A 12,039-nucleotide genomic window follows, 5' to 3' on the forward strand; every position below is an offset into this window, starting at 1 on the left:
TGAGGAGGTAAAGAACTGACAGCCAATGAATGAGGAGGTAAAGAACTGACAGCCCTCCCTCACAGAGAATATCCTGAACCAGAGCAGCATGTGCTCTGAAGGTGAAGAGAGTTTCTGGAACTCCTCCTGATCTGCCCTGACTGTGGACTGGATTTTAAGAGGTCAAACTTCCTGTTTTACTACTAGCAAATAGGCTTCCAAATAATGATTGTATGTTAGCTGCTGTCAGAATCTAGGCTCACTAACATACCTTTATCTTTGAACTGTCTGCTTCCAGGATGGAGATTCAGAGACAATAAATCCACCACACCTGGGGTGGATAGTCACACCATTCTTTTTTTTTTTTCTTTTTTCTGTATTAAAAAAAATTCCATCTAATTATTTTTAGTTTCCAACATTCATTTCCACAAGATTTTGATTTCCAAATTTTCTCCCCATCTCTCCCCTACTACCCACCCCAAGATAGCATGCATACTGATTACCCCTTCCCCCAGTCTTCCCTCCCTTCTATCCCCCATATGCTCCCCTCTCACTCCTTTCCCCCTTACTTTCTTGTAGGGGAAGATGGATTTCTATACCCCATTGCCTGTATATCTTATTTCCCGGTTGCATGTAAAAACAATTTTTTAACATTTGTTTTTAAAACTTTGAGTTCCAAATTCTCTCCCTTCTTCCCTTCTCACCCACCGAATTGAGAAGACAAGCAATTCAATATAGGTTATACATGTGTAGTTACACAAACCATTTCCACAGTAGTCATATTGTGAAAGACTAACTGTATTTCCCTACATCGTATCCCACCCCCCATTTATTCTATTTTCTTCTTTGACCCTGTCCCTTTTCAAAAGTGTTTGCTTCTTGGGGGCGGCTAGGTGGCACAGTGAGTAAAGCGCCAGCCCCGGAGTCAGGAGGACCTAGGTTCGGATCCGGCCTCAGACACTTAACACACACAAAAAAACTAGCCGTGTAACCTTGGGCAAGTTACTTAACCCCAATTGCCCTCCAAAAAAAAAAAAGTGTTTGCTTCTGGCTATCCCCTCCCCCAATCTGCCCTCCCTTCTATCATCTTCCCTTCTGATACTCTTCCCCCCTACTTTCCTGTAGGGTAAGATACCCAATTGAGTGTGTATGTTATTCCCTCCTTAAGTCAAATCCAATGAGTGTAAGGTTGACTCATTTCCTTTTACCTCCCTGCCCTTCCTCCATTGTAACAGCTTCTTCTTGCTTCTTTTATGTGAGATAATTTACCCTATTCTATCTCTCCCTTTCTCCTTCTTCCAATATATTCCTCTCTCACCCTTTCATTTTATTTTTTAGATATCATCCCTTCATATTCAACTCATCCTGTGCCCTCTGTCTATATACCTCTATCTACCTATCTATCTATCTATCTATCTATCTATCTATCTATCTATCTATCTATCTATCTATCTATCATCTATTCCCTCCAACTGACCTAACACTGAGAAAAGTCTCATGAGTTATAAATATCATGTTTCCATGTAGGAATGTAAACAGTTCAACTTTAATAAGTTCCTTATGATATCTCTTTCTTGTTTACCTTTCCATGGTTCTCTTGCTTCTTGTATTTGAAAGATAAATTTTCTGTTTAGCTCTGGTCTTTTCATCAATAATGCTTGAAAGTCCTCTATTTCATTGAATAACCATATTTTCCCCTGAAGTATTATACTCAGTTTTACTCGGTAGGTGATTCTTGATTTTAATCCTAGCTCCTTTGACCTCCAGAATATCATATTCAAAGCCCTTTGATCCCTTAATGTAGAAGCTGATAGATTTTGTGTTGTTCTGATTATATTTCCACAATACTTGAATTGTTTCTTTCTGACTGCTTGTAATATTTTCTCCTTAACTTGGGAACTCTGTAATTTGGCTACAATATTCCTAGGAGTTTTCTTTTTGGGATCTTTTTTTCAAGAGGTAATTGGTGGATTCTTTCCATTTATATTTTACCCTCTGGTTCTAGAATATCAGGGCAGTTTTCCTTGGTAGTTTCTTGCAGGATAATTTCTAGGTTCTTTTTTGATCATGGCTTTCAGAGAGTCCAATAATTTTTAAATTATCACTGCTGAATCTATTTTCTAGCTCAGTGGTTTTTCTGAAGAGATATTTCATATTGCCTTCTATTTTTTCATTCTTTTGGATCTGTTTTATAATATCTTGAAGGAATTACTTTATTCAGTGACCTTTTCTTCAAATTAAATTTTATGTTTGTTTTTAGTTTACATCATTCATTTCCACAAAATTTTGAGTTACAAATTTTCTCCCTGTCTTTCTCCTACCCACCACCCCAAGACAGCAATCCCACTGTATATCCCCTCCCCCAATCTGCTCTCTTCTACATCCTCCCCCATCCTTCCTCTGACTTTCCAGTAGGGCAAGATGGATCTGTATACCCCAGTGCCTGCATATCTTATTTCCCAGTTGCATGTAAAATATGTGTGTGTGTGTGTGTATAAAGTTTTTGGGATCTTTTTCAAGAGGTGATTGGTGCATTCTTTAAACCTCTATTTTGCCCTCTGGTTCTAAAATATCAGGGCATTTTTCCTTGAGAATTTCTTGAAGGATGATTTCTAGGTTCTTTTTTTGATCATGGCTTTCAGGTAGTCCAAGAATTTTAAAATTATCTCTCCTCGATCTATTTTCAAGGTCAATGGTTTTTCCAATGAGATATTTCATATTGCCTTCTATTTTTTCATTCTTTTGGATCTGTTTAATAGTATCTTGATTCCTCATAAAGTCACTAGCTTCCATTTTCTCCAATCTAATTCTGAACGAATTATTCTCTTCAGTGAGCTGAGATTCTTTTTCCATCTGGCAAATTTGACTTTTTAAGGCATTCTTCTCCTCATTGCCTTTTTGAGCCTCTTTTGCCATTTGAGTTAGTCTATTTTTTAAGGTGTTACTTTCTTCAGTCAGGTTGTTGACTCTCTTTTCATGATTTTCTTGTATCATTCTCATTTCTCTCCCCAATTTTTCCTCCACTTCTCTTATTTGGTTTTCAAAATACTTTTTAAACTCCTCTGTAGCCTGTAAGCAGTTCATATTTTTCTTGGAAGCTTTTGTTGCAGGAGTTCTGACTTCATTGTCTTCCTACTGTTCCATGCTTTGATCATTTTTGTCCCCCAAAAAGGAATCCAAAGTTGGATTGCTGTGCTTGCTTTGCTTCCTTTGCTTGCTCATGTTGCTACTCAATTGCTTGACTTTTGAGCTTTTTGCCACAGTAGAACTCTGCTTCCAGAGAGGAGAGCTTTGTCCCAAATCTCTGGGGTTTTCACAGCTGCCAGAGCTATTAGTTGGCTGCCCTCTCTGAAGCCTCCATCGGCTTTGGCAACTGGTCACCCACCCTAGGACCTTCACCCTAGACAGCAATACAGATCCAAGTAGGTTAAAGCAAGAGCAATTATCACTCAGAATGGTTTCTTGGTCTCCCAAAATCTGCAGGCCAGGAGCCCTGAAGCAGCCATGTGGCGGTGGCCGATGTGCCTCAGCCACTTCTCCTTCTGGAAGCAGAGGCCGGACTGCACTCCCAGACCCCCTGTTCTCAAAGTCCACTGATCTCTCACTTTGTCTTTGGCATTTATGGGTTGATAATTCTGGCAACTGCCACAGCTGCTGGTGATCCACTCTCCCAAAGTCCCTCCAGAGGTGGCTTGTTGGGCCACCCTGAGGTTAAAACCTCAGGCTCACTTGGGACTCTGCTCTGCTCCCAATGCACTGCAATGGACCCTTCCTGCCAGTCTGCCAGGCTGTCTTCAGTGGGAAGTTTGTTTCTCTCTGTCACTTTGTGGGTTCTGTAGCTCTAAAGTTTGTTTAGAGTAATTTTTTATAGGTATTTTATGTGCTTATGCAGGGAGAGCAGGGAGTCTTCCTACTTCTATGCTGCCATCTTGGCTCCTCCCCTCTATTCAGTGAGCTTTGGGATTTCCTTTTCCATTTAGTTAATTTTGCTATTTAAGGCATTCTTCTCATTGGCTTTTTGGACTTCTTATGTCATTTGAGTTAGTCTATTTTAAAGGTGTTATTTTCTTCAGTGTTTTGGGGGGGGGGTCTCCTTCAGTAAGCTATTGACTCATTTTTTCATGATTTTCTTGCATCACTCTCATTTCTCTTCCCAATTTTTGCTCTATTCTCTTGATTTCTAAAATCCCTTTTGAGTTCCTCCCTGGCCTATGACCAATTCATATTCTTCTTGGAGGCTTTTGATGCAGGAGTTTTAACTTTGTTGTCTTCTTCTGGTTGTATGTTTTGTTCTTTGTCACCAAAGGAAAATTCTATGGTTTGATTTTTTTCCTTCTGTTTGCTCATTTTCCCAGCTAATTAGTTGACTTTTGAACTCTTTGCCAATTAGGCCTCTGCTTCCAGAGTGGAGAATGCTATGTCCCAAATTTCTGGGATTTTGTACTGCTGTTGTCAGAGCTACTTCAAGGCACTTGTAAACTTTCAGTTCTTCTAAGGTCATATAATCAAGAGAGGTGTTTACTCCTCTCCTGGCCTATGGTCTGGTCTGTGAGTGAACACAAGAACTCTTTTCTGCCTCAAAACTGTGGGAGGACTCCTTCTCCACATCTTCCACAAACTCTGCCATGCCAGCATTCCTCCTCACCTTAGGATCACAACCCAAGACTGCAAGCCAGATCCAACCAGGGCAAAACAAGAGAATCTTGCCTCATCACCAGCAAAGAGATCCCTGCAATTTCCCTCTCATCCTCCACTTGATCCCCCACCATCTGTGGGCCTGTAGCTCTCAAAGGAGCCACGGCTGCTGCCATGACTGCCACCTCCGCTGCCCCAGGGCTTCATCATGCTCTTCTCTCACCCAGGTCCCACAGAGTTTCACCACAGACCTTATACTTACCTTTGGTGTTTGTGGGGTGAGAAGTCAGGAAACCAACACAGCTTCCATTCATTTACTCCCCTGAGGCCTGCTCTGCCAGGTCTCTGTCCCCATAACCCATGTGGAACTCCTAGCCTGGCAACAGATCCTTCCTGATGACCTGCCATACTGTCTTCACCTGGAGATGTGTTTCCCTCTGTCATTTTGTGAGTTCTGTAGCTCTAAAATTTGTTTAGAGTAATTTTTTATAGGTATTTGGAAGTGATTGGGGGGACAAGCTCAAGCAAGTTCCTGTTTTTACTCTACCATCTTGGCCCCGCCCTGTCTTTTTTAAAAGCGAATTTATTTATTTTTAGTTTTCAACATTCACTTCCACAAGATTTTGAGTTCCAAATTTTCTCCCCATCTCTTCCCTCCCCTCCACCCCAAGATGGTATGCATTCTGTTTACCCCTTCCCCCAGTCTGCTCTCAGTTCTATCACATTCCCCACTTCTCATCCCCTTCTTTTCTTACACCATTCTTTAGTACCTAACCAAGAAAGATGAATAATTGTTATTTAATCCTCTTAGCTGAATCCTTGAATTCCTGCTTCCTCCTGTATATCCACAGCATGAGGCTGCTCACACAGAGCCTTTGGATGAACTCTATGAAGCATTAGCTGAAATTCTTTCTGCTGAGGAATCCACCCAGTGCCACCGGAATTATTTGCTGGCAGGACAGTTTCACCTACTTTCCTTACACTTTGACCCAGGAACCAGCTCTTGGGCCAACAGTCCAACACATTTGACACTCCACATCCCAACTCCATGCCTGTGCATTGGTTGTCCCCCCGTGCTTGGAATGCATTCTCTCCTCACCTCCGTCCCTTAGACTTTCCTCATTTCCATCAAAGTGAAACTCAAATGACATCTGTATATGAAACACTTCTGATCTTCCCAGTTGCTAGTGCATTTTGCCCTCAACTACCTTGTAGTTATTGTATACATAAATATATGCAGTATATATCTACATATGCAGACACCCATACAACACACACACACACACACACACACACACACATTGTCACTGCTAGACAGTAAATTCTTAAGGGCAGGAACCAGTTCACTTTTTCTCCATATCCTGAGCAATTAGAAGAGTTTCTGCCACAGGGTAGGGAGGCACTGAAGAAATGCTTTTTACTTGGTAAGCAAAAGTGTCTCATCTCTAGTGGCACAAATGTCATCTCACAGGACACTAATTCCAGAAAGTGTCATTAGTCCATGTGAGATATATGATATACGTATACACTTCAAGAACAAGCAGAAACAACTCACCAAATTATTGAATTAATTTTCCTGAAAACATAAAGATTCTGTGACTGAATGCCATACATAGTCTTAACCAACAATCCAAATAGTGTTCTTGGCGCTATATATAGGGAACCACAAAGGTAAGACAATGTGAATGTTTCCCTTCCAGTTGTTTAGTTTATAAAAGCCTTAATGGCCAGAGGGACATGTCATGGGTAATTCAGGGAGTCAAAGAAGACTCTAACTGCGATTTGTGATGATTTGCTGTTCATTTCATATTTAAAGAAGCAAGTGGTTTTATTTTATTAAAGAACTTTTCTCTCTCTCTCTACCAGCCCTCTGGAAATTCAGTCTCACTCTCTGAAAGTACAGCAATCATTTCTCAGGGGACCACAGGCCTGGTCACATGGGATACTGCTCTCTACCTTGCAGAATGGGCCATAGAAAACCCAGCAGCCTTCACTAACAGGTAGCAGATGGGACAGGAGCTGAGGCAAACAGGGGGAAAAGTAGGTCGATACTTGCAGAAATACTAATTTGCTGCCTTCATTTCTCACACCTAGAACAGTCTTGGAACTTGGAAGCGAAATTGGTTTTACAGGCCTGGCTATTTGCAAGATGTGCTCTCCCAAAGCATATATCTTCAGTGACTGTCACAGTCAGGTTCTTCAGCAACTCAAAGGAAATATCCTCCTAAATGGCTTCTTGGTAAAGCCAGATTCCACAGCACCCCTGCAACATTGAGTCAGTACATTGGCCTCACCAAAACCCACTGTGATGGCTGTTCAGTTGGACTGGGACCTAGTTACTACAGAACAACTCTCTGTCTTCCAACCAGATGTCATTATTGCAGCAGGTATTGACCAAGACAGATCAAGTTAGAGATGAGAAATTCAGCTTGATCTACCCCCCAGGCTAAGAGAGAAGGGGTACAGTGGTGGAAACTATTAAGAACAAGAAAACTTGATTGAATGTTTGGGAAATTATTCTTCATTCCCCAGAGTAAATTAAATACAAGGGATTGTTACCATTGGAAACCATGAGTTACTAGATGCATAACATCCTAATTTTAGATTAAGCTATTCAGATTCATTTCATGTATGAATCAGGTGAATGATCTCTGGTTTTTCCCACTAAGAGAATGAACAGTTATGTCCCAGATACCAGTTTGAGGTGAAATTCCCTAGGACTCCTAGCAGAAAGTCTGACCCTTTAAACAGGTTACAGTTAACTAGAGAGATTTTTATTTCATCATTTCAGCAGAGGTGTTTCTTGCTCTGCATCTTACTTTGAGAGTACTAGCAATTCACTACTTAGGACTCTTAGAAAGCCCTACTGAAAACATCTCTGCTGAGATTTGGGGGCATTTTTGGCTACCTGCCTCCATAGCCTATCTTGTCCAGAGAACATGAGAAACATGTTCTCTTCCCTTTTTTGGTTTTTTATCATGCCTAAAGAGGAGTAATAACTGATTTAGAAAGTGCTTTCCTCACAACAATCCTATTGGGGTAAATAGTGCATGTCTTGGTTTACTGATTGGTCAAAAGAGGGTCTAACTTGCTCATGGTCACACAGCTAGTAATTCTTCTTACTCCCAGCCCAGTGACCTTTCTACCTTAACACCCCGCTTCTTAAACAACTTACATTCATATTGCACCTTCTGTTGCTAAAACACTTTACAGACATCCCTACTTGGGTAACAAGACTTGAAGATAGTTTCAGAGACATACACCATTTTAAAACTTATGGAGAAAAGCAATGTTGTTCACTGATCATATTAGGAGCCCACAATACACTGCCCTCAATAGTCTTATTCTTCTCATCTTTTGTTCACACGGGACCTGGTTTGCATCTCTGACTGAAGTCTCTTGAGGGTCTACCTGCCAACCCTAAAATTCTAAGATTATTTTTGTTGTATAGACTGGTTTATTCCCCATTTCATTGTGAGACTTTCAGCTACCCCAGGGTAAGAGAGGCAGTCCACCAAAGGAATAGCATGTTTCATCCAGTTGTATTTAAAGAATATTAAAAAATAAAGTCTTCTTTCCTCCCAGTCATGGGCCGCAGTCATTCCAGTAAACTAGAACTGAAAAATCATCAGAACATAGGATCATAAATAAAAGCTGGAAAGGACCTCGATTGGTTTCTTCATTTTTATCCATCAGGGTCAAAGAGGTTAATGAGTTGTTCCCAAATTATAGGATAGGAAGCAGCAGAGTAGGATTTAATGCCAGGTCCTACTGTTCCAAACTTAGTGGTCTTTTCAGTATACCAAGCTCAGAAGATAAGAATGCTTGAAGGTAAGTCAGGTTTTGCTTCACTAGGCATCTTTTATATTGGCCAATCAGATACACATACACACACACACACACACACACACACACACACACTACTCATCTAAGGGCACAAGTCATTGTGATTTATCTGTTTTGGGTAGTACCTTTTAGCAGTTTGAAAATAAATTTTTCTCCTAGATTATTTCAATTTAATCTGAGTAATTTTCCTTCACCCTAATGATGCATAAAACGAATGTACCTGCTGCATTCTCCCAAGTCTAGCCTTGCTTTCTAGTTCAAGAATGCACATGACACTTCTTAGAGGGAAGCGAATAGTCTGAGTTTCTTATTGTAGATGTGCTATATGAGCCAGAGATCATCCTCTCCCTCTTTGCAGTGCTGCAAAAGCTCTCAGGGTGGCTAGATGAATAGATGGTGCAGTGAATAGAGCACTGGCCCTGCAGTCAGGAGGACCTGAGTTCAAATCCGACCTCAGACACTTAACACAAAACTAGCCTGTGACCTTGGGCAAATCACTTAACCCCAATTGCCCTGCCTTTCCCACTGCAAAAAAAAAACAAAAAAAACAAAAAACTCTCTGCTTGCCAGGCAGATCAGAGATCTCAAGAGATGTACATTGCCTTCACTATACAGAACCCAGACACAAATGGAGTTCAGTAAATCCACATTGATGTGGAGCTGGGAATATCTTTACTCCAGTTGCTCTCCTCAAGGAGATAGATCTAGTCTGTACCAAATATGTACAAAGCGGACTTGAAGAAGGTAAAGTAAGGAGGCCAGAAGATTAGAGAGAAAAAGAATGTATGGCTCCAATGACCCCTAATAGGAATTATTACTCGTGGCAATTGCTTCTGGCAACAAGAATTAATTCCCAGAATAGATGTATCTAGTGCTAAAGCAAGGAATGATTCAGGGTCTGCTACCAAGAATCAAACAGGGAAGTCTTGCAGGCATTTAAGTTCTATCTCATAGATTTTTATTATTTACACAACTAAAATGACTTCTATTCTCCAATATTGAGTTAAGCATATTACTTTAAAAAAAAAAATCCCTTAACCCTTTTCCTTAATTTTTTCCCTCCCTTAAGCCTTAAAGCTAAATATAAATTTATCATTTAACAGAATATTCCCCAGACCTCTCTCTAACCTTCTAGTGTATCTGATGGTACCGCAGCCAAAAAAGGATTACTGTTAAGGAACAGAGCTTTTATAAATTCTTCAGTTTCCATCCTACAGCTAACAGCAGGAAGCAATTAGCACACTTGGTGGGTTTTTAAAATCCTAATCTTACAAGTAATTAAGTGCTTCTACTGCCATTGCAGCTGTCAGTAAATGAAAATATGTTTTCCATTTCACAAGTATCATACTAGGAATCAAGTTTAAGAAACATTGTATGTGCTAAGACCCTCTTCTTGAGGCAGAAGGCCTTAAAGAAATAATTAACCTTGAAAAAAGAAGCATTAATGAATGAATTTGGTAATGTTTTTTTCTTCTCTACTGTGGATTTTAGTTAAAACCCAATACAGTTAAGAATGAATAGATCATCCCTAAATTGACATTTCTACCCTTAATCTAAATTAAATTTTCATCGAAGTATTAATATACATTATTATTCATGTCATTTTGTTCATTGGGAACAAAAATTAACAAAAAAAAATCTCTGCACAGGTCAGAATCTGATGTTCTCACAGTTTAAGGAAAACAGTAATTTTTGAACAGAAGTGTAATATGGATGACAAGTACAAAGCACCTATCTCTATACTGACAGCCCTTCACTAATGCCTCCCTCTAAACCCACAGCCCCAAAGACAATCCTAATTGTTGTGCTAACATGTTGTATTTATATTATCTGGCCTCAGATGGGCCCTTGGTGATTCCTGTGTTCATTACTTGATCTCCCATCACTTTCCCTGTTCTCTGCATTTCACTTTTCTAATGTTCCCAAGCACCTAATCTCACCCCTTAACTTTTTGCTCTCTCATGGCCCTTCCTACTTTCTGAAGGTAGTTAAGGTCATCTGATGTGAGCTACCTCAGCATCCTTTTTTTCCATCTGAAGAATTTGTCTTCCCATCATTTTTCTTCTGACTTCTCAAAAGAAGAATAGGATTTTAGAGTAGGAAGGAACCTGAAAGACAAAGTCTAACCCCCTCATTTTTTTTAAGTTTCCCTCCTAAATATGAACGTTCCCCTAAGGTTCTCTCCTCAGGCTTTTCCTTCTATGCTTGCACCAGAATCATATACTCACAGCTTCAGTTTTTCGCCTGAACAAAGGTTTCCCAAATCTACATCTCCATGTCCTCAAGCTTTCTATAACCAAATTTCTAACTGCCTCCTGCAAAGCACTTGAAAGTCAACAAGTCTAAAACTAAACTTATTATACCCCAAGACATCAAAGAAATAATAACTAATAATAACAGCTAGCATTCCTATAGTGCTTTACAGTTTGCAAAGCCTTTTGTGTTAAATTGTTTGATCTTCATAATAACCCTGTGGGGTAGGTACTATTATCGTTTTGACAGATGAAGAAACTGAGGCATCGAGATTAAATGACTGAGGGTGATGACTATGGGTGGGTCTGAGCCAGAATTTGAACTTGGGTCTTCTTGTCTCCAAGTCCAGGACTCTTATTTTATCACCGCTAGTTAGCTATCATATCTATAGTGCTTTAATGATTGCAAAGCACTTTATAAATATTATCATTTGATCCACACAACTCTGGAAGGTAGGTGCTATTATTATTATTCCTATTTTATGCATAAGGAAACTGAGGCGCTAATAAAGTGACTTGCTCAGGGTGACACAGCTAGTAAATATTTAAGGCTAGACTGAACTCAGGTCTTCTAGAATCTAGGTCTAGTGCTATATCTACAAAAATATTTATAGTAACTTTTATTAGCAAAAAACTAGAAAATAAGTTGCCTATCAATTGGGGACCTAAAAATAGGATATTATTGCACCATAAAAAGTAATAAAATGGACATTTCAGAGAAAACAGGAGAGACCTGTTATCAAGTGCTATAGACTGAAATGAGAAGAACTAGAATTTATATAATAGCATGATAAAAGCAAGCTTTAAAGACTTGAGAACTCCCATCAATGAGATGACAAGCTACAATTCCAGAGGACCTACCTAGGATGACGTATGCTACCACCTCTAACAACAAGGTGATGGACTCCAGATGCAGAATAAGGCATAATTTTTTGCAAGAATTTATTTTGCTTGGCTATGTATATTTGATATGAGGGTTTTGAAAACTGATTTTATTTACATGGGGGGTGGGGGTAGAAGGATGAGAGGAAGAGAAAATAAATACTTGTTAATAAAAACAATTTTTAATGAATAAAAGTAACCTTTTGTTCCCCCCAAAAACCTATACTTCTTCCTGTTTTTTTCTCTGTATATGAACAGTTCTACTATCTTCTCTAGCTTATAACATCTCTGAAATAATACCTTCACACTTCCTAAAATAACAATTAGCTATTTTCTATTCCTATTGCTCTGGCTCAGACCCTGACTACCTCTTATCCTGCTGAGTGTTGCTTTGCCTTTGGAAAACTTCAAGAGTTACTTGAATGTAAGGTACTGTTATTTTTCA

At 39.6% G+C, this 12,039-nt stretch overlaps 1 protein-coding gene across 1 annotated transcript; it reads left to right on the forward strand.

Moving 5' to 3' along the window:
* The first annotated feature begins 25 nt into the window (after positions 1 to 25).
* On the forward strand, positions 26 to 9,102 carry EEF2KMT (eukaryotic elongation factor 2 lysine methyltransferase). Its single transcript, XM_069090146.1, is given in 6 exon segments — positions 26 to 37; positions 5,466 to 5,567; positions 6,481 to 6,614; positions 6,709 to 7,001; positions 8,777 to 8,822; positions 9,009 to 9,102. Coding segments are annotated over 6 exon segments (681 nt in total).
* The last annotated feature ends 2,937 nt before the right edge of the window (positions 9,103 to 12,039 follow it).

The sequence above is a fragment of the Petaurus breviceps genome, unplaced genomic scaffold (genome assembly GCF_028583685.1).
Source record: "Petaurus breviceps papuanus isolate PSGF00001 unplaced genomic scaffold, PetGlider_PUasm1.0 120, whole genome shotgun sequence".
NCBI lineage: Eukaryota > Metazoa > Chordata > Mammalia > Diprotodontia > Petauridae > Petaurus > Petaurus breviceps.